At 41.5% G+C, this 23138-nt stretch overlaps 1 protein-coding gene across 1 annotated transcript; it reads left to right on the top strand.

The window, feature by feature from the left end:
• The first annotated feature begins 1545 nt into the window (after window positions 1-1545).
• Window positions 1546-17829, top strand: LOC139465453 (uncharacterized). Its single transcript, XM_071247169.1, has 12 exons — window positions 1546-1648; window positions 1969-2022; window positions 2342-2521; window positions 2964-3065; window positions 3797-3841; window positions 13725-13898; window positions 14771-14833; window positions 15263-15337; window positions 16357-16380; window positions 16595-16642; window positions 17410-17500; window positions 17685-17829. Exons 1-12 carry the CDS (start codon window positions 1546-1548, stop codon window positions 17827-17829), a joined length of 1104 nt encoding a protein of 367 aa, XP_071103270.1.
• Window positions 17830-23138: the final 5309 nt, after the last annotated feature.

Genomic DNA, 23138 nt, shown 5'->3' with positions numbered 1-23138 from the left:
TGACTATTGTACATATAATTTCAGTGCACAATCTCTACTGTAGTGCCGTGCTCGTGTATTGAATATACCACATAAAAATGTAATTTTCCACTTTATCACTATTGTTATGCCATCTTACTATTACATGAGAACGAATTTGTCTACTGGATTGTAGTCCCAGCACACCACAACATTGTTGTTTGTATTTGTTCTGTAAATTTGATTGTTAGTCAATAAATCATTTGCTTTAACCCAAATACAATGGTTTTAATGAATATTATGAATATAGAACACAAAACAGCATTGAAATTAATGAGGAAGTTACTAAACGATTTGTCCAACCCAACTAGTCAGATAATATGTGTTTATTATACAGGAAGTAGCTCACGTTTTTTGTTTAACAACTGAAATTCGAGGTTTCGAAGCTGTGAATATTTTGTTATAATACCTCCTTTTCAGAATGACAGTTTTACTAATACAGTCTGTCCTATGCCATCGATTAGTCGATAAGTTATAAGTAGTATACTGACTGAAAAAAGTAACTGTGCTTCATGTAAATTTCAACAAAAATAAATTTATTCTGAAATCAAATGATGCATATTTCAATATATATTCATGACAAGACATTTCCTCGACTTTAAGTTCGTGATTCAGTTTGCACGTGCATGTTCATGCAATGCGTACAATATGGGTGTTTGAACACGAAAGATGATACTCACACATTTTGGTTTTGTATGTGAACAACACACAATGACTTAGGTAATGATGTAGGACCGACGGCAGCTGATGTTTCCTAATCTAAACAGGATCGATGTTAGTACTTAAACTAGGTGCACTTTCTGACAACCCAATGCTATCTTAAATACAGTGAATTGTCATGACGGAATATATACAGGATATATTTTGCTAATTCGATCGACAAATTAAACACGTTTCACAACTTTATATTTCCTGTTCAAAACCGGACAACAATGTATTGAAATAGTTGTGACTGCTCGTGACCATGAGTATCTGACAATGTGCAACATATGAATGGAAAAGGGTATAATTGTGTTTTCATTGTCATCACGCGTCATCACGCGGTGTTTAAATGTTAAGCAACGTGCGTTCCTCTGACACGTTCAAGCCTTCATCTCCCATCCCTAAGACCATCAACTGTATATACCCTCCACAAAAATAGGGGATCATGACATATAAATGTTATGACCCGTCGTCAGAAAAAGACCATCTTTGAAAAAAAAGCAGAGAACGAAAACCTAACACACCGGAAACATGCCGATGGACCACGTAATGTCTCCTTGTGCGCGGGTAGGGGGTTATTCTCGACTTTGACACTTCATAAGTGATACTTTTTGTGGAGAGTATAAACCAACAACCTGAGCAATCACAGAGCAGCGTGGCCGTACATAGATCCCATGTTGCCAGTCACCCCCTACCTTTCCGTCCAAATATATTTTTCAAAGTGATGTCAACAAGGAAACTATGTCACTTGCGGACGTCCTTCACCTTGTACACGGACGTGTAGAGGGCGATTTTTAGTATGTTCAAAAGCATTGCTAATGACAGATGGCTTTTCTTTTATCTCCACAATGTGCTGGTTGTGCGATGACGGCTCTCATATTTGCGTATGCGGGAAACGTCCACAGTGTTGCAAACAGCACTACATCAGGTGGGTAAACGATCGTACATCCTCGTTCCAATTTAAAATACTCGTAGTTATAAAGAAAGTAATGCACTGTAGAAACTAAATGAGACTTGCAGGGTCTGTTATTGTCAGTGTAATCGTTACTTGTCTCTGTTGGGCAGTGCGTGTGCTGACAACCATTTTTACAGACCGTCGTTCTGTAGTATGAACATTGCACAAAGTCAAATTCGACGATTATGAAAGTAATATTACAAGGCACACATATTCTTAAATATTCAAACATATGTACATAGTATGTCAATTATCAAGGATAAGTACAAGTATAATCCTATAATGTTTTTCAGTGGGTTCAGTGACACCTGTAACACACTTCTCCACAGCTCCAAACCGCAATCCAGGTACACAGTTTCTCAAACGCTTGTACAATGTCAATTTGTGTTAAGAAATCAGTAACTGGAAACATTATTCATAATAATACACATCCATTGCATTAATGTTTATACATTACTCTAAACCTGTAAAATGTTTGTGCTATTAACTGATCTGATGAACAGTTCGTGTTAACTGAACGTATTCCAATCTCTACCTTGGAGGACATAGATCTTGGAGTGTTCAAATATTGCCACATGAATCATTTGTATAATTGTGACGAAATCAGAAGAAATGTGCTTTGAACTAAATGCACCAATTACATGTTTTAACAAATTTTACATTCAGACAAATATTTATTTGAGTCATCCTGTGCAACTGTCAACTGGTCCCTTGCTGAGATAGCGTGCGTGAAGAAAGGCACCGCTATATTCACCATCTCTGATGTAGCGACATCAATTGGCAGCCTTGCCTTGAGGAAAGCTCAAGCGGAACATGGAACTATATGGGTCAATAAGGATATCAATGGTAATATCGTGTCGCAGTTTCCAAGGAGGCTTGATACATTTGTATCAACCTTTATTGAACATGAATTTATCATCTCCATTGAAATGCTATACATTGGTAAACCGTAAAACGAATTCAAGGTTTAGAATGTCAAGCATGTGCCATGTGTGTGGCGTATTTAAGGGAGGAGGGGGGGGGGGGGGAGCAGACAGGGCCAGATGAATGCAGTAAACTGACTAATGGCACCTTCACTTATGCAATTGTATCAGGGGATTGAGTCATCCCACAGATCACATCCTTACCTTGTCAGTTTGCTGACGGGATTTACCTCTTTGGTCATGTGGACAAGGCGTCCGACCTCGGATCAGAAGGTCCGTTGTTCTATTCCTATCAATGGACTCGGAAACTGTATGGCCGCGGCACAATTATGGTGACTTACGACATGGTTATCACAATTCAACAGGTACCTGCTTCACCGCGGTCGGCGACAGCATGACCTTCAACAGCACCAGCTGCAGTGACAACAACCACTACCTTTGCACATCGCGATCGAGTACAAACAGCAGTGAGTACACATGCAATGTTCATAATACCCCTTTGGATGTTTCTGTTTAAATACGTTATGGAGGGTAACATAATGAATACTCAACTACAGTTCTACACTCTGTTGTGGGGAAGTAGTCTCATTGATATTAGTCATGCCTGTTCCATGACCAGTGCTGTTATATGGACATTCTCACTCGAGTATCTTTTGGTGTCAAATATATCAACACAAGTCGATGTCTGAACCTCCGATTCTGCAAAACATTGTGATGCAATTTAATTGTACCGATATCTCCAAGGAGATATCGTTTGATCCCAATCAAGCGACATCTGTGAAAAACAGTTTTGGCGATAAATTGAAAAGGTATTGGTATAATACGTTACGGTATCAAATGCGTTTCATGTCACTGTCAGTAGCCCTGCACCATAACTGTGGAATATATTTTTTTTATAAAACAAAACACACCAAAAACGTATACAAAAGCAAGTCTAGCCAGCTCTAGCTAGCTCTATTCCACATGAAATCAGCATAGGGAAAATTATTATTTTTATTTTTAGTCGAGAAGGGTATTGTGTAATATAATATTTCATAGACTAAATGTTAGCCTACACTGTCAGTTGATAAGTAAAATATGAAACTTGAACCAGTTTATGGAAGACATGATTCGGACAGATAAACTTTCAGGGGGTACAGGGACAGATGGAATTGTGAGTGCATCAAAATTGCAAACATGTATGTCTGTACATTGACAGGTTCTGAGTGGTACATACCCTGTCCAAACGACTCTTCTAACAAAGGTAATTTCTGTTTTTCGTTTTTGGTCTTGATAAATGTGAATTTGCGCTTTGTTATTGTAATGCATGTGTTTTTTAAACTTTACAATGATAGGTGACATAGATCTTCCATTAAAGTGGGGGCGGTCGGGTAGCCTAATGGTTAAAGCGTTCGCTCGTCACGCCGAAGACCCGGGTTCGATTCCCGACATGGGTACAATGTGTGAAGCCCATTTCTGGTGTCCCCCGCCGTGATATTGCCGGAATATTGCTAAAAGTGGCGTAAAACCATATTCACTTATTCACTCACTCCATTAAAGTGATATCGTGTTAAGACTCTTGTCAACACCATGTTATTCATCAGGTTCAATTGCACACACAAACACACACACACACTCACTCTCTCTCTCTCTCTCTCACACACACACACACACATACACACACACATACACGTGGAATAGCCTATTTATGTGTACATCTAGTGTACACATTGTGCTATGTTCAGAAACCAATCGCCATTTGTGTTGTTAAACTTTGCTGCCTATTTTTAGAATGTCGACACATCTCTACCAAATAAGTCAACTTATACGTAGAAATACAACGCGCCTGTAAAAACGAAACGACGCGGTTTCGTTTTCACTTTATTAGACACATACACTGAAACCGCCTCGTTGATGCAGTGAAATGCGGAACAGCATGTGACAGAGAAGATACGATTCGATGTCATAGATATGTATATCCACACTCATAATTGTCGAGATTTATTTAACTTCCTTGAGGTTCAGTTTCCTCGGGAGGATATTAAACCTTATATTACATCTTGTTTGAAAATATAATTATATGTAAACATTATAAGATATATGTCAACATATATTAATGCCTACGATGCTTCTGTTTTACTCTGAAACAACCTGTCCTCTGGCATATAAAGGTGCATTAGATAGTTTTTATGGATTGAAATGATTATATGCAGCCTTACAGTTTGATAAGGACATCATAATGACATGATTTTGACAGATGATTGATACCCCAATTAATACTGACGAGCCCGTGTGTGAGGTTGAATTAACCTGTGAGCCTGTCACGCACTTTTCATACAGTTGTACTCCCGAAATGGATGTGAAACAACTTTAATCATTTTAAATATACTATTCAATACGGAAATTTTTGGCCATGAAAGCAGTATAAGCGGACCAAGAGGTGCAAAATGTTTAATGTGTTATAGTGTCAGTGACAAATGTCCCGGATCAAAATTATCACAATAAGGACATGCAAACCATTAGTCGGAAAACACGCACGATTCGGATAAACGAACCCAGTGCATTAACAAAAAGGGCCATGGAGCTGCACGTACTGCACCTACAGCAGCATTATGAACGGTATTAAAGTGCAAGGTTTTTGATTACTTGGCATCTGCGTCAATAGAACCGTGACAGTTCAACAACATGCCTAGGTTAACAGAAGTGCACAGAAACAAAGTCATACGCCGCTTGCCAGCAGGGGAATTCAGATCAGCTGTAGCCAGTGTTTTCAATGTAGTGCCCAGCACCATCACAAAGCTATGGGATCGGTTTCAACAGCATGGGTCAACACGTGATCGGCCAAGATGGGGACGACCAAGGGTAACCACCCCCACACAGGATCGCTACATCCGAATGCGCCACCTACGCGAAAGGACGACATCAGCCACCTCAACCGCATCCCAAATACCCGGACAGCGCAGAATCTCCGACCAGACCGTACGAAACCTTTTAAAAGCAGCAGGTCTACGAGAAAAACGTCCTGTCCGACGCGTCATATTGAGTCGACAACATCGTTAACAATGACTGCATTGGTGTCGTCAACACAGGGTTTGGCCTCAATTGCGATGGAGAGATGTCTGGTTCTGCGACGAATCAAAATAAATTTCTCCTCCGTCGAGGGGATGGAAGAGCATGGGTCTACAGACGTCGGGGAGAACGTTACGCCGGAAACTGCGTGCAGGAAGTGGACAAGTTTGGTGTGGGTAGTGTTATGATGTCTCATCATGGCAGGACAGGTTTGGTCCATATCCAGGGCAATCTAACGGCTCAACGATACATCAACAAAATTCTCCTACCACACGTCCTCCAAACTGTACCAAAAGGCAACGGTTTATTCCAGCAGGACAACGCTCGACCACATACAGCACGGATCACAAGAGCCTGTCTACACAACAACAACGTTGATGTTCTGCCCTGGCCCTCCATATCCCCGGATTTGAACCCGACAGGGCACCCGTGGGATGAATTGGAGAGACGGCTACACCAAGACGTTGCAGCAGTTGGCTTTTGCGTTGCAGGCCGAGTGGGCTACCATTCCCCAGGATGTGATTCTCATACTCGTCTTTTCCATGGGCAGGAGATGTCAGGCCGCTATCGATTCCAAAGGGAGACATACGCGTTATTGAGGGGTGGCTGATCTTCACCTTGGACTTCTCTATGATAACTGAGATGAATACAATCACCAAGTGTTCTCTCCACAACATTTTTGCTCAATACCTTGTACGGTTCCCCGTATAAATATATTTTCCCACATGACACAAATCTAGCTTTGCGTTTCTTTTTTTGAAGAGTATATATATTTTCTACTGTCGCAGTTGCTAATACTTACAGTATTTTTTTAAATGTAATTGTCTTCCTAGTATTGAATCATGGTTGTAAACAATTTTAAGATAAGGTTATAATACTACAGTTTATGCACCCGATATGTTATGTAGGGTTGTGTGTTCACTATTGCATGCTACGTATCCAGGTATTACTCCAGCTATCTTCGTCGCTGTGATGTCGGCCATCATGTTATCATAGCTCACTCTTTCACAAAACGGTACGACAGTTATTTTCGTGATTTTTTAATTCGTGGTCATGTCAACGCAAATTGGTAGATTAATCGACCACTCAATCAAGTTAGAAAAAATGGTACACATACAGACACTCTCGCAGCTCAGAAGCAGCGTCAAGAAACTCTGTATAATTACTTACCTTGAACATCTGTTTCATGAATACCTTTTAAGTCGTAACTAAATGGGGCGGTGTGGTAGCCAAGTAACCGAGGCGCTCGTGTTTCGATAGAAAAACCGGGTTCGAATCCCCATATAGGTAAAATGTATGTATTACAAAAAGGTGTGAAACCATATTCACTCTTATCTTTCAGGACGAAACGTGATGGAATTACTGGAAGCGTAGAACCACACTATGTACGCATGTTCCGTGAAAAGGAAACTCAAATCCTTCACAAAATAGCGATTAACGAATTTGTTAACTGACAGTTTCGAATCATTCTGAACAATATGTGTTTATATCTAGAACCCATGCCACTATCTCCCAATTATCGCCGCAGTTCGCTTTGCAGAGGCGTGTATTGATCTCATCGTGTTCGAATCCACGATTACCACTTTGTAGAAACAAACAAGCTTGTTAAGTTATAGGGTATGTTCATTGGGTCTTCAAGTGTACATTTGTCAATAAACTCAATGAACAACACATAATTTGTTATTCGGTTGTTGGTGTTGTGGAATTGATTATACGTTTGATAAGAATATAACAGCATGGTTGTGATCCACTCACGTAGCCACAATGGAGTGACATGAAGGGTGGTGCATTGACTGTGAAGGGGCAATTTATGGAGTATTTCAATGAGCAATTTCTAGTGAGGTACAGTAGGAGCCATTTATAAGATAGGAAAGTGGCTATAATTACCAAGTTAAATGGTAGTGTTTTGACAGAAGGAGCCATTTGAAGGAAACTTCATTGGAAGGATGAACATTTAGAGGGCAGTGTATTGACTGTAAGGAACCATTTACAGGGCAGTGTATTTACTGTAAGGAACCATTTACAAGGCAGTGTATTGACTGTAAGGAACCATTTACAGGGCAGTGTATTGACAATAAGGAACCATTTACAGGGCAGTGTGTTGACTGTAAGGAGCCATTTACAGGGCAGTGTATTTACTGTAAGGAACCATTTACAAGGCAGTGTATTGACTGTAAGGAACCATTTACAGGGCAGTGTATTGACAATAAGGAACCATTTACAGGGCAGTGTGTTGACTGTAAGGAACCATTTACAGGGCAGTGTATTGACTGTAAGGAACCATTTACAGGGCAGTGTATTGACTGTAAGGAACCATTTACAGGGCAGTGTATTGACAATAAGGAACCATTTACAGGGCAGTGTATTGACTGTAAGGAAACATTTACAGGGCAGTGTATTGACAATTAGGAACCATTTACAGGGCAGTGTGTTGACTGTAAGGAACCATTTACAGGGCAGTGTATTGACTGTAAGGAACCATTTACAGGGCAGTGTATTGACTGTAAGGAACCATTTACAGGGCAGTGTATTGACTGTAAGGAACCATTTACAGGGCAGTGTATTGACTGTAAGGAACCATTTACAGGGCAGTGTATTGACTGTAAGGAACCATTTACAGGGCAGTGTATTGACAATAAGGAACCATTTACAGGGCAGTGTGTTGACTGTAAGGAACCATTTACAGGGCAGTGTATTGACTGTAAGGAACCATTTACAGGGCAGTGTATTGACTGTAAGGAAACATTTACAGGGCAGTGTATTGACTGTAAGGAACCATTTACAGGGCAGTGTATTGACTGTAAGGAAACATTTACAGGGCAGTGTATTGACAATTAGGAACCATTTACAGGGCAGTGTATTGACTGTAAGGAACCATTTACAGGGCAGTGTATTGACAATAAGGAACCATGTATAGAACAGTGCATTGGCTATACCGAACTATTTACAGAACAGAGCTTAGACATGAGGAACCATATACAGGACGGTACAGAAGGAGCCATGTAAAGATAGTGCATGGATAGGAGCCATGTATATGAACGTGCTTTGACATGAGGAGCCATCTATAGGTCATCGCATAGACACGAGGAGCCATTTATATGACAGGACAGTGACTATAATTAGCCATTTGAAGAAAGATTCATTGGAAGGAGGATTGTTTGGTTTGGTTGATTTGTTGTTTAACGCCGCAATCAGCAATATTCCAGCTATATGACGGCGGTCTGTAAATAATCGAGTCTGGACCAGACAATCCAGTGATTAATATTACGAGCATCGATGCACGCAATTGGGATTGATGACATGGATCAACCAAGTCAGCGAGCCTTACCACCCGATCCCGTTAGTCGCCTTATACGACAAGCATAGTCGCCTTTTACGGCAAGCATGGGTTGCTGAAGATCGGAATCTTCACGGGAAGGAGGAACATTTACAGGACACTGTATTGACTGTAAAGAGCCATTGATTTGGCAGTGTATTGACTGTAAGGAACCATTGATTTGGAAGTGTATTGACTGTAAGTAACCATTGATTTGGCAGTGTATTGACTGTAAGGAACCATTGATTTTCAGTGTATTGACCGTAAGGAATCATTGATTTGTCAGTGTATTGACTGTAAGGAACCATTGATTTGGCAGTGTATTGACTGTAAGGAACCATTGATTTTCAGTGTATTGACTGTAAGGAACCATTTATAGGGCAGTGCATGGGAATCACTTTCAGAAATTGTGTACATTAGTAGTCATAAAACCACGTGGCAACTAAACAAACATATCTCTCACGAGCAAGTCGCAAGAGTTGCTTGTTGGAATGTTGCAATATCTGAGACACTTCTATGAAATAGGTCATTTCTTTTCGAGGAAACATACCTAACTTGAAACTGAAAACTAATGGTTTAAACATTTCCTCACGACAATGTGCTTTAACTGGCAACGTCTACTTTATTGACTACATTGTTGTCGTACATATAAATAGTACGCCGTCCTTCATAAAACACGGTTCTCTTCATAACAACCGTTTCTCTTCATGACATCCGTTTCTCGTCATAACACTCGTTTCCCTTTGAAAAATCCGTTTCACTTCATAACTCTCGAGTCTCTTTATGATATTCGTTTCCTGTCATAACACTCATTTCTCCTCAAAATACCCGTTTCTCTTCATAGTACTGTGCAGCTTACATTAGTCTTTCTAGATTGATAAAGAGATTCACCGGAAGTTGATTTATATCCTGGAAAAATAGAGACATACTTATTTGGATTACACCGAAACAACGTTGATTGTAAATATAGGAGATTTCGAAACAATACTGTGTCCCTACCAGGAAGACGTGTCACCATTACACCTCTCTTGCACGGAAACACACTTTTACATGTACACGGCACGTGGAGGATGGTGGACATAGTTCTGTTTCCTGTTCACTCTGCTACCCTTGTACGCTTTGTGTTGATACTGATGATACTGGATAGTTCTCGGCAACTGGCAGGTAGGTTGTGTACATACAACACGACTATTGTGGTTATGCTTATATTTAGATTACGGCTGTGTAGTGGCAAGAGAATTGTGTTGCAATATAGGGCGATGCAGGTATCCGTAGTGCGATGACATATTGCGATGTAGATGGAGCTGAAGTGTTTGACAGTGATTGACACATGCAGATCCTATTTTCTACAAATTAAACTAAATATTACTCAGCATGGTCAGTTCCCGTCATTTTGTTGTCATGGATACAGGGGAGATAACAACGTGAGAGAACATATATCACCTCCGCGTGTCAGCCGTTTTGTCATTCAATTTCAAAGGGAAATATCATTTGTGATTGAATCTATATGTAGATGCTGGGTGACATGATACACACAGTAATGGATTGCAGTATGCTGGTAATGCAGTGCTGTCCTGATCGTAATGCTATTGTGTAAACATCACTGATCTCAGCTGCTGACAAGGCTGTATGGATAATCAACTGATGATAAGACTGTATGGGCGATCAAATGACGCCAAGGCTGGGTGGGTGATCAACTGATGGCAAGGCTGTGTGAGTGATCAACTGATGACAGGCTGTATGAGTGATCAACTGATGACAAGGCTCTATGGGTGATCAACTGATCATACGACTGTATGGGCGATAAAATGATGGCAAAGCTGTGTGAGTGATCAACTGAGGATACGACTGTATGGGTGATCAAATGTTGACAAGGCTGTGTGGGTAATCAACTGATGACAAGGCTGTATGGGTAATCAACTGACGATATCACTGTATGGGTGATCAGCTGATGACAAGGCTTTATGGGTGATCAACTGATGATACGACTGTATTGGTGATCAACTGATGACAAGGCTGTCTGGGTAATCCACTGATGACAAGGCTGTGTATGTGATCAACTGATGACAAGGCGGTGTGGGTGATCAATTGATGACAAGGCTGTATGAGTGATCATCTGATAATACGACTGTATTGGTGATCAACTGATGACAAGACTGTGTGGGTAATCAACTGAAGATACGACTGTATGGGTGATCAACCGATGACAAGGCTTTATGGGTGATCAACTGATGATACGACTGTATGAGTGATCGACTGATGACAAGGATGTATGGGTGATCAACTGATGACAAGGCTGTATGGGTGATCATCTGATGACAAGGCTGTGCGAGTGATCATCTGATGATAAGGCTGTATGAGTGACCAACTGACGATACGACTGTATGGATGATCAACTGATGACAAGGTTGTATGGGTGATCAGCTGATGACAAGGCTCTATGGGTAATCATCTGATGACAAGGCTCTATGAGTGACCAACTGACGATACGACGGTATGGGTGATCAACTGATGAGAAGGCTGTATGGGTGATCAACTGATGGCAAGGCTGTATGGGTAATCAACTGGAGATACGATGGTATGGGTGATCAACTGACGAGAAGGCTGTATGGGTGATCAACTGATGACAAGACTGTGTGGGTGATCAACTGATGATACGACTGTATTAGTGATCGACTGATGATAAGACTGTATTGGTGATCAACTGATAACAAGGCTGTATGGGTGATCAACTGATGACAAGGCTGTGTGGGTGATCAACTGATGATACGACTGTATTAGTGATCGACTGATGATAAGACTGTATTGGTGATCAACTGATAACAAGGCTGTATGGGTGATCAACTGATGACAAGGCTGTATGGGTGATCAGCTGATGGCAAGGATGTGTGGGTGATCAACTGATGACAAGGCTGTAGGGGTGATCAATTGATGACAAGGATGTATGTGCGATCAACTGATGACAAGGATGTATGAAGGTGAACTGATGTCAAGGCTGTATGGGTGATTAACTGACGATACGACTGTATGGGTGATCAACTGATGATACGACTGTATGGGTGATCAACTGATGACAAGGCTGTGTGGGTGATCAACTGATGATGCAAATATATGGGTGATCAACTGATGACACGACTCTATGGGTGATCAACTGATGACAAGGATGTATGGGTGATCAATTGATGACAAACTTTATGGGTGATCAACTGATGAGAAGGCTGTCTGGGTGATCAACTGATGACAAGGCAGGATGGGTGATCAACTGATGACAAGGCTGTATCGGTTATCAACTGATGGGAAGGCGGTATGAAGGTAAACTGATGACAAGGCTGTATGGGTGATCAACTGACGATAAGACTGTATGGGTGATCAACTGATGACAAAGCTGTATCGGTGATCAACTGATAACAAGGCTGTATGGGTGATCAACTGATGACAAGGCTGTATGAAGGGGAACTGATGACAAGGCTGTATGAAGGGGAACTGATGACAAGGCTGTATGGATGATCAACTGATGACAAGACTTGGCTTTATGAAGGTGAACTGATGATGTGACTCTATAGGTGATCAACTGATGACAAGGCTGGATGGGTGATCAACTGATGACAAGGCTGTATCGGTTATCAACTGATGACAAGACTTGGCTTTATGAAGGTGAACTGATTATATGACTCTATAGGTGATCCACTGATGACAAGGCTGTATGTGTGATCAACTGACGATAAGACTGTATGGGTGATCAACTGATGACAAGGCTGTATCGGTGATCAACTGATGACAAGGCTGTATCGGTGATCAACTGATGACTAGGCTGTATTAAGGTGAACTGATGATATGACTCTATAGGTGATGCACCGATGATATGACTGTATGGGTGATCAACTGATGATCGACTGATGACAAGGCTGTATGGGTGATCAACTGATGACAAGGCTGTATGCGTGATCAAGTGAAGATTCGACTGTATGGGTGATCAACTGATAACAAGGTTGTATGGGTGATCAACTGACGATACGACTGTATTGGTGATCAAATGATGATACGATTGTATTGGAGATGAACTGATGACTAGGCTGTATGGGTGATCAACTGATGGCAAGGCTGTATGGGTGATCAACTGATGGCAAGGATGTATGGGTGATCAACTGATGGCAAGGATGTATGGGTGATCAACTGATGACAAGACTGTATGGGTGATCAACTGATGACAAGGCTGTATGGGTGATCAACTGATGACACGACTGTATTGGTGATCGACATCATGATTGTTTATTGGAATAAAAACGGAATAAGTGGTAATTTCCACATATCTATCATAGACTTAACACAATAACTGTTTGATATTTTTTAAATATTTGCCAGATATTAAAATCTGAATGTGTTTACGAGGGACCGGGTGTGCCAAGCTCAGTGTATGATTCTGACATGAAGAGTATAGATGTGGAACATTTTCAATGTGCATTATATGTATTTCTTGTTTTTGTTTTATGGTGGCGAAACAAATAACTGTTCTTGTGTACCGATGCCTTACACTGCTGTACTGACCTGAACCAACTGACTTGAACCTATTGTCTCAACAATATTCCATATACCGAAATGGCGACATATATTTTATGTTGTTCATGAAATGCATATTTCAGGATGTAGTAATAATGAGACGCACTTTTCGAGCTCACGAACTGTTCCGTATTATGCATCTCTATAATATCAACTACTGTTCAACACTGTCTGAAAGTCGTGTGTTTCCATTGTGTTATTACAGAAAGACCGAGTTTCCATGGGTCCTGCCTGCCTGCAAACGCAACCATGGCCAAGAAACACTGCGAGGAAAAAAGCGGAATCATGTTCACCATTGATGATTTGAGGATGGCCTATGGTCTCCGTATCATGGAGTCAGCGATAGCGGACCTGGGAGATATATGGATGCTCAGTAATGGTACATGCTGATGAGATAGAATTCTTATTATCACATCCTTCATTTCTTATGTGTTTACTGCTTTGGATAAATAGTATCAATGATGATAAATACAAATAAGGCTGTCAAATAATATACTCGACTGTTAAAACAACAAGCTATGCCAAAAACATAAGTTTGAATTAAAATATTGATAACAAAAGGTTTGAGTTAAACCTAAACTAATGACAGTTTGACGTTATACGATACCCTGGCTGTGGTAGATTATAAATAAAAGAAATAATTCTCAAGCCACACAATTCGTTGATATTTAAGCTTTGTTACCTTTTTTCGATCTGAACGTGAGAGACACGCGTGTTGTAAACTCTTACCGTAATTAGACCAAGCTGCGGGTTCTTTTGCAATGCTGTGGGTTCTTTTACAATGCTACAGGTTCTTTTACAATGCTGCGGGTTCTTTTACAATGCTACAGGTTCTTTTACAATGCTACGGGTTATTTTACAATGCTACAGGTTCTTTTACAATGCTGCGGGTTCCTTTACAATGCTGCGGGTTCTTTTACAATGCTACAGGTTCTTTTACAATGCTACAGGTTCTTTTACAATGCTGCGGGTTCTTTTAAAATGCTACCGGTTCTTTTACAATGCTGCGGGTTCTTTTACAATGCTGCGGGTTCTATCACAATGCTACCGGTTCTTTTACAATGCTGCGGGTTTCTTTTACAATGCGGCACGTTCTTTTACAATGCTGCGAGTTCTTTGACAATGCTGTCGGTTCTTTGACAATGCTGCAGGTTAGTTTACAATGCTGCGAGTTCTTTGACAATGCTGCGGGTTCTTTTACAATGCTGCAGGTTCTTTGACAATGCTGCAGGTTCTTTTACAATGCTGCAGGTTCCTGCACTGAAGGTGACAACTACGGGAATTTACACGGATGTTGCAAGTCTGCGAGGGCTGGTATGTACCCTCGGTTGGTTCATTTACATATGAATACAATGGTAACACTATGTATATATTGATATACCTGTAATCCCATAGTACGCCAAGTAGTTTTCTTGTAACAGTCAGTTATATACATAATTATTGTGGGGCGGAAGGTAGTCCTAGTGGCTAAAGCCTTCGCTCGCTACGCACTAGACCCCGGGTTTGATACCACACGTGGGTATCCTTGCGCGAAGATCGTTTCTGATGTCACCGCCTTGATATTGCTGTAAGATTGCCAACGGTGGCCTAGAATACTACTGGTTACTGGTTAGAATTATACATGTAAACACCCGAAACATAAAATTTGACACATGCACGTGATTTACATAAAGGCTATTGTTTCTATAAGGAGAAATGGACACAAAAATTGACAAGAAAACTCCTTTGGTTTTGATTTTACAGATTCCAGAGGCGTCAACGCTTTCACAGCAGTCACCTGTAAGGAATTGCGTCATTATGTTTGCAGAATGAAAAGCAGTAAGTATACTTTATTTAAAGTGATAAATATACTGTGTTTGCTACTGATCCTTTAGAGTATTATGTGTTAAGTTTGTGAGGGAGCACGAATGGCTCCGCTATTAGCCGTACAGAGTTGTGTCCCTTGTGTAACTTTGACTGTGGTTGCGAATCCCGGCGGGGTTGTGCTTCTAGATTTGTCCGTACTCGTGGGTTTCACCATAGTGGTAAGTTTGGTAAGTCCTCCAACACTAAGCTGACAGGACGTGATATGATTGGAATAATGTTCAACCTCATTCACATTGACTTTGAAATTGTGTTAACATTCAGTAGGTACCTAATGCTGTTTGCTCTCATTTGCCCCTTTTATCGGATCTATTCTACATCTGTTTCCAAGTAACGTCTTGTCAGACGATTCACGTTGGATTTGTTAGTTTGTTACACTCAGCAATATTCCAGTTATATGTCCACGACCTGCAAATATTCAAGTCCGGACCAGACGAACCAGTGATTGATACTGTGATCACAGTGCCATCGGGATACGTCTAAACGCAATAAATTAGGTCACCCAGCCTGACCACCCAGTGTCGCCTCGCCTGATATGCGTTGTTGGCTGGGGATGAATTCTAACCCGGTATTCATACGTGTATGAACTGTACCGTGGTGTAATGAACTGTACCATGGTTTAATGAACTTTACCGTGGTTTAATGAACTGTGCCGTGGTTTAATGAACTGTACCGTGGTTTAATGAACTGTACCGTGGTTTAATGAACTGTACCGTGGTTTAATGAACTGTACTTTAATTAACTGTACCATGGTTTAATGAACTGTACCGTGGTTTAATGAACTCAACCGTGGTTTAATGAACTGTACCATGGTTTAATGAACTGTACCATGGTTTAATGAACTCAACCGTGGTTTAATTAACTGTACCTTGGTTTAATGAACTGTGTGCATACATGTCCTGATTATATTGGGCACAACATCCTCATCGAACTTATGGTTTAAAAAAAAATTACACATTGCGCTGCATTTTCAGCTGGTCAAGTGCTTCACAGAAACGGTAAGTATAGACGTAAAAGAGTTGCATATCCTCATAAACTGATCACCATGTGTTAGTCAGTTTAAGCTGCTATTCATATACAAAAGGTAAATTATAATGAACTAAAACTTCCGTTGTAAATATGTGATATATAATCTTGACAATCAGCTGATGGAGCCTTTTGTGTACCATATTTTCTTTGCTTTTTGTTGTTATTATTTCCCGTTTGTTAAAGGCATAAACGAAACGTATATCCCATGCAAGAAGGACACGTCTTCACCAGGTAGGCATAGTTAAACATTTGCCCGTATCACAATGTACATACTGTAGACGGGGCGGTCGGGTAGCCTAGTGGTTAAAGCGTTCGCTCGTCACGCCGAAAGCCCGGGCTCGATTCCCGACATGGATACAACATGTGAAGCCCATTTCTGTAAAGAGTAAAGATGTGTAATCCTATATATTTTTAGTCCTATAATATCTGTGGGGACATTGTAACAAAGACAATAAATCATGTATAACGACTATATACATGTATATTACCTTTACTGTTACGTCATGAGATGCCCAAACTAATATATTCAGTCTTGTTGTATAGTCATTTATTCTGATACCGGTATGCATATATAGATTACATACTTAGAACGAGGGGGCACGGGTGGCCCAGTCGTCTAAGGCGCCGCGTTTCGCTGTGCAGAGTTGCGTCCCATGGGCACGCCAGAAACCTATGATTGTAGGTTCGAATGTGTTGGACCCTATTATGTTTCTAGGTTTGTCAGCACCATACCCGTGCTCGTGGGTTTCACCGAAGTGGTGAACGTCTGAGACCTGCATCACTTCGGGCTTTCTTCCCACATTAAGCTGGCACGCCGTGATATAACTGGAATACTGTTAAAAGCGGCGTTAAACCTAACCCAATCACTCACTTAGAATGAGTATATCCTAATAGCTGAATTATTAATACACATTGATACTTGGTGTAAATAACCACGTGAGTAAATACTAACATGATCAGGAGACTATTTGAGATTATTGAAACATAACAATATATAGCTATTTCAGCTACTGCCGTCATCATCGGCGTGGTCGTCACTGTGACGGTGGTGCTGGGTTTCATTCTCGGTGGATGTTGCGTATTCAAGTGGTACGGATGGCATTTCTTACTGATTCACACATACACTAAACCATTTGATTATCTAAGCACATTGTTATGTTACTGGATTATGAAGATATTCTGATCTTTCAACTGACAAGTTTTATTTTTTACATCTGTAATTATGCAACATGTGGATGACGTGTGACACGACGTCTCTTTTACTCTGCCTCAGCGTGACGAAACCGATCAAGTATGCAGTGAGAGTTCAGAGTGCCCTGTATCACCGGCATCACCCCGAACCTGGACCAGCCGCGGACGGACCGACCCAAACAGCTGATATGTTAGCCAAACATGTGATCAACCTCAACAAAACATGAACAACAAAACTTGCTGCACATACACGCGTGGACGTCGAGTGCAACTACAAACTGCAATGGGCGTCAGAGTCGGGCGTCAGTGTTGGGCGCCAGTGTCGGGCGTCAGTGTTGGGCGTCAGTGTTGGGAGCCAGTGTTGAGCGTCAGTGTTGGGCGCCAGTGTCGGGCGTCAATGTTGGGCGTCAGTGTTGGGCGTCAGTGTCAGGCTCCAGTGTTGGGTGCCCCTGTCTTACAACATAATACATATAGCAATATATGGAAAATCTCACCCGAGATTATATCAAATATATCTACACGAGTGATCTGTGTCACAAGACGGAGTGTTGATATATTTGATATCAAAAGACACAAGGTCATCCAACATCATTCTTACAACCCTCACAGTTTTTTCGACAGTAATATGCAGTATGTTAAGTGTAAAAAGTACTGCTAACAGCTTCAGTGGCAGAGCCATTAGTTGTGTCATCCGATTGTGAGTTCATGTAACAATGACGTCACAATGGTCTGCAAAGCTTTGTGTTGCAATTGCATTGTAGCCACAACTACCATGTAGATATCGCTTGACCACAACCTAGGATATCTCCTGTTGGAGCCACTTTTGGATGATAAAGTGCAAGAACAATTACTAAGACCAGACGAGCTCCAATTTAACATCGACAATTGCAACTGATTTACTACATGTGTTTTCGACTGTATTTAGACAAAGGGTCTCCTCCCATTAGTAAGACAGCCCAGTTGTGAGACACCTTAAAACAACAATGTCATACCTGGTTGCACATGTTATTCAGGTAATTAACACCTATCATGAAAATGGACTTGTCTTATTATAGACAAAAGAAATGACTCAAGATGCTTGATACCCGCTTTTACTTTATTTCATTCAACATTTTAATTCATCCATCCCTTAAATCCATTGTTTTAAAATATTCGCCACTTAGAGTTCAGTTAAAGTTAATTTCACAGTTCACATCGAGGTTGTCACACTGACACAACCTTAATCCATCTTCAGAAGTTTGCCAACAGCATCCAAGAACTGGACTGGTGTCTTGACAACTGTTGTTGTTGTTGTTGGTACTTGGGCCGAATGTCTGGTGATGGTTCCACAGTGAAAGAGGGAATCTGGCTTCATAATCCACCCAGTTTGTGACTATATAGTCGTTGAATTCGTCAGCATTCGGTACATCGGGTGACTGGTTCATGGATCCATGGTCAATCCATGCATCCTGAACCTGTTGAAGAGGCAGCAGAGGCAAGGCAGCAGCTCGTCGGATCCACTGTTCCACAAGGGGGTTATCTCTGTATCCAACAGCAAGACCAAGCTCCTGTGTTTTCCGCCAAATCGCCTGGGTAAAGTGGAAGAAACACCCCTTGATGTCTGAACCTTGAAACTCCGTCCGGAGGGCTCTAATGGCAGCAACTTCAAAGTCCACCTGGAAGGTCTCTGGGTTGAATATTTTAGGGAGTTTCGAGATGGTGTGTGCGGTGTCTGTACATGGCGCTGCCGACTGAACTGAAGGAGGGAAATATAGCTGCAGCCCCCGGATCATGTCTCAAGACCTCGTCGTTGTAGAGGGCTGGCATATGAGTGGTTGGTTCTTCTCTTGCTCTCTTCCTTAAGCTGCCAAGGAACTGGATTCTGCTGGTGTCGTCTGGTGGGTGGTTGTGTACAGTGAAATTTCTGACAAAATTTCCAACTGTTGTACATTTGCCAATGCAGGTCTTAACGGTACATCGCCAGTGAGTACCAGTTTGTCTTATTTTGTTCTTGTGGTGGAGATATCCCTGAAAGGGGACCTGGGGAGTACCTCTTTGACTGGTAATGAACTCAATCTGCTGCAGACCTGCCATGATAAACTCATTTATTTCCTGAGAATATTCAAACAGAATTACTGGCCTACTCATATTAATTAATCTGCTAATCATGGGCTGTGACCATTGTTAAGTGGGTAGACTGGCTGTGTTTGATTAATTAATCCCACCCACTCCACTGTCTTACAATGGGTGTCTCACTAATGGGATGTAACCAGACAAAGTAGTAACGAATGATAATTGACAAGTCTGGAAGAGTCATCAAACAATCATCATATTCGTGTACCCCTGTTCACTTCCATTGATATATTTAACCCGTGCATTTCAGCACAGCAAGTTGTATTGTAACTATTTTGACGATTTCGGTCAAACATATTGTGAAAAGTTACTTCCATATCATTGCTAATCTTCAAAGTGTTGATATCCAGATACGTCTTTACATGTCATTCCTTTGTTTGTTTGCCATCATCTTGATGTGATGTTATAATGTTTCCCGGGCCATTATCTTCAGTGTCTCCCCCTTTCACGAAGGAACACTTTCCTTTGTTTGTTTGTTGTTTAACGCCACACTCAGCAATATGCCAGTTATATGACGGCGGTCTGTAAATAACCGAGACTGGACCAGACAATCGAGTGATTGACATCATGATCATCGATCCACGCAGTTGGGGTACGATGACGGTGTAATCAACCAAGTCCCGATCCCATTGGTCGCCTCTTAGGACAAGCACAGTCGCTTCTCATCAAGAAAGAAATGTATGCTTTGTCACAAGGATAACATGCAAAATGACAAACACAAAGGCAGCGGTTGTCAAAATGTCCATGTTATGTTAAGGTGAGCCTGAATGGGGTTTAACATTGTTTCACTTAAAAGTGACGTGCGTGCGTGCGTGCGTGCGTGCGTGCGTGCGTGCGTGCGTGCGTGCGTGCGTGCGTGCGTGCGTGCGTGCGTGCGTGCGTGCTTGCTTGCGTGCGTGTGTGTTCTTGTGAAGACTTGTCGATTTCTAGGTATGACGCGGCCATGGAATCAAATCACCGACCATGCAGTCTCCGCGCACGCAGTCTCCGACCACACACTCTATTCACTAGACCATGCAGGCATTAGTGCTTCCAGGCATTACAGCAAACAAGTGGTCATGTTTACATAGGTGTGCAAGGAAGGCACGTAGTACATTGTATCATCAATAACTGTAATTACGTCCTTTTGTACATTTACACTATGTTAATGTTATACAGTAACCAATATATATTTAATCTCATGTCAAAGAATTAAAACATGTACCCATACCGGGACTTTGAGTTTTGTGTTTTACGGTTTCCATGTTGTGTCACATGTTGTAGACCAAGTGATACTTTCGATAATAAACTACATGTGTCGTGTACGTGGGATGTCAATATAACATCTTTGTTTCCGTTTTACAGACGAAATCAATGTTTCAGTATTTTATCAAGGACTGTGAGCTGAAGTGTGCTTGTGTCATAATTGTCAAATCATGTAACAGAAGAAATATGTCCTTGAAGGTGTACTTTCATTTGTAAATGATTAAAATCAGTACAAGAAAGCGGTATACACACAAGAAAAGAACCCCACCCCCCCCCCCCCCCACCCCCCCCCCCCCCCCCCACCCCCACTCCCCACATCCCCGCCCACAATCTACTTCCCTGCCTAATGGGAGGCACGGGTAGACTACGATTAGTCTCTGAAAGTATATAACTTTAATAGAAACAACTAGGATGACAGTAGGGTCTGAGAGAGAGAATGAGTGAGTGAGTAATATGCAATATTGCAGCAATATCACGACGGGGAATTCCAAAAATGGGCTTCACATTCTACCCATGTGGGGAATCGAACCCAGGTCTTCGGCGTGACGAGCAAACGCTTTAACCATTAGGCTACCATACAGCCCTAAGCGGGAGAGAATATAGGCACTGTAAGGGTGACAAACTAAAGGCACAGATTGTCGGATCGTCTTTGGCGCCTCAATACGCTATAAAGAGTTCACATCCTTAGGCGTGTCTGAACACAACGATCATTGGTTTATATCCAAAATTCGACTTTTTATGTTTCTAGGTTTGTCGGCACAGTACACGTCCTAATGGGTTTCACCAAAGTGGTACCTGTATCACATCTGTCCTTTCTCTGTTTAACAGCTGAAATATTGTTCAAAGCGGCTTTAAAGCAAACTCACATGCCAATAAAATGGATCTCTGTTTCATGAAAATGAAAGGGATCTCTGTCACATGAATCTGTGAGTGGTCTATGTAATATGGCAATGAAAGGGATCTCTGTCACATTACAATGAAAGTGATCTCTGTCACATGACAATGAAAGGGATCTCTGCCACATGACAATGGAAGGGATCTCTGTCACATGAGATTGAAAGTTATCTCTGTCACACAGCAATAAAAGGGATATCTGCCACATGACAATGAAAGGGATATCTGTCACATAGCAGTGAAAGGGATCTCTGTCACATGACAATGAAAGGGATCTCTGTCACATGAGAATGAAAGTTATCTCTGTCACACAGTAATGAAAGGGATATCTGCCACATGACATTGAAAGGGATCTCTGTCACATAGCAGTGAAAGGGATCTCTGTCACATGACAATGAAAGGGATCTCTGGCATATGAAAATGAAAGGGATCTTTGTCACATGGCAATGTGAGTGCTCTCCGTCACATGACACACTAAGAAAAAATTGTCTCATGACAATATACACTCTTCATAAAACGAAACGCACAGACACGTATTTAGCAAATTTACAGTACCTAATAAAGTGGATATATTTAATTTAATATCATAGATGCAAAAATGGAATTTTGGAGCTCAATAGTCGCATGGTGTCGTTTTACACAGGCATTTAAAACTGTCACATAAGGCCACAAGTTTGCGCTGAACTCGTGTGACCTCCCCGGACAGCAATCACGGCTCTGCATCTCCTCGGCACTGACTTGATAAGTGTACCAATTCTATCCTGCGGAATTCTGTGTTGACCAGTTGTGGGAGTTTCTGCGGCGTATTCTGACGTTTACTTACACGTCGATCGAATTCATCACAGAGGTGTTCGATTGGGTTAAGATCTGGAGATCTCAACGGCCAGGGCAAGTCGTGGATGTTGGCATTATGAAGGTAGTCTACAGTGACACGAGCTGTGTGCGGGGGACCGTTATACTGTTAAAAACCTATGGCGGACAATTATTGGAAGAAGGTCAGTTTGAAGAATTTGATTCATGTAGTGATTTGCTGTCAAATGTCCCTGAACCACAACCACGTTAGATCTCCTTATGTAGGATATGGCCCCTACACCATGACACTACCGCCACCGAAATTGTCGAATTCACGTTTACAATGTGTCAAAACGCTCATTTCGACAAAGATAAACACGTTGTCTTCCATCTCGCCGGTGAAGAAGAAATCGTGATTCATCGCTAAACAGGTATGGCACCAACGCGTTGCTGTCGATGGATCTGTTGCAAAACATGGACGATAACTGGTCTT

This window comes from Haliotis cracherodii, unplaced genomic scaffold, assembly GCF_022045235.1.
Source record: "Haliotis cracherodii isolate W230 unplaced genomic scaffold, xgHalCrac1.p SCAF_18, whole genome shotgun sequence".
Classification (NCBI taxonomy): Eukaryota; Metazoa; Mollusca; class Gastropoda; order Lepetellida; family Haliotidae; genus Haliotis; species Haliotis cracherodii.
Note: the sequence above shows the minus strand (reverse complement) of the source record. Positions and strands in the feature narration are given on the sequence as shown.

Coding starts and splice junctions, on each gene's coding strand:
- LOC139465453 (XM_071247169.1), top strand. CDS start 1,546: ATGGCTTTTCTTTTATCTCCACAATGTGCTGGTTGTGCGATGACGGCT. Junction 14,834..15,262: donor TTGCAAGTCTGCGAGGGCTG/GTATGTACCCTC, acceptor TTGATTTTACAG/ATTCCAGAGGCGTCAACGCT. Junction 17,501..17,684: donor GGATGTTGCGTATTCAAGTG/GTACGGATGGCA, acceptor ACTCTGCCTCAG/CGTGACGAAACCGATCAAGT.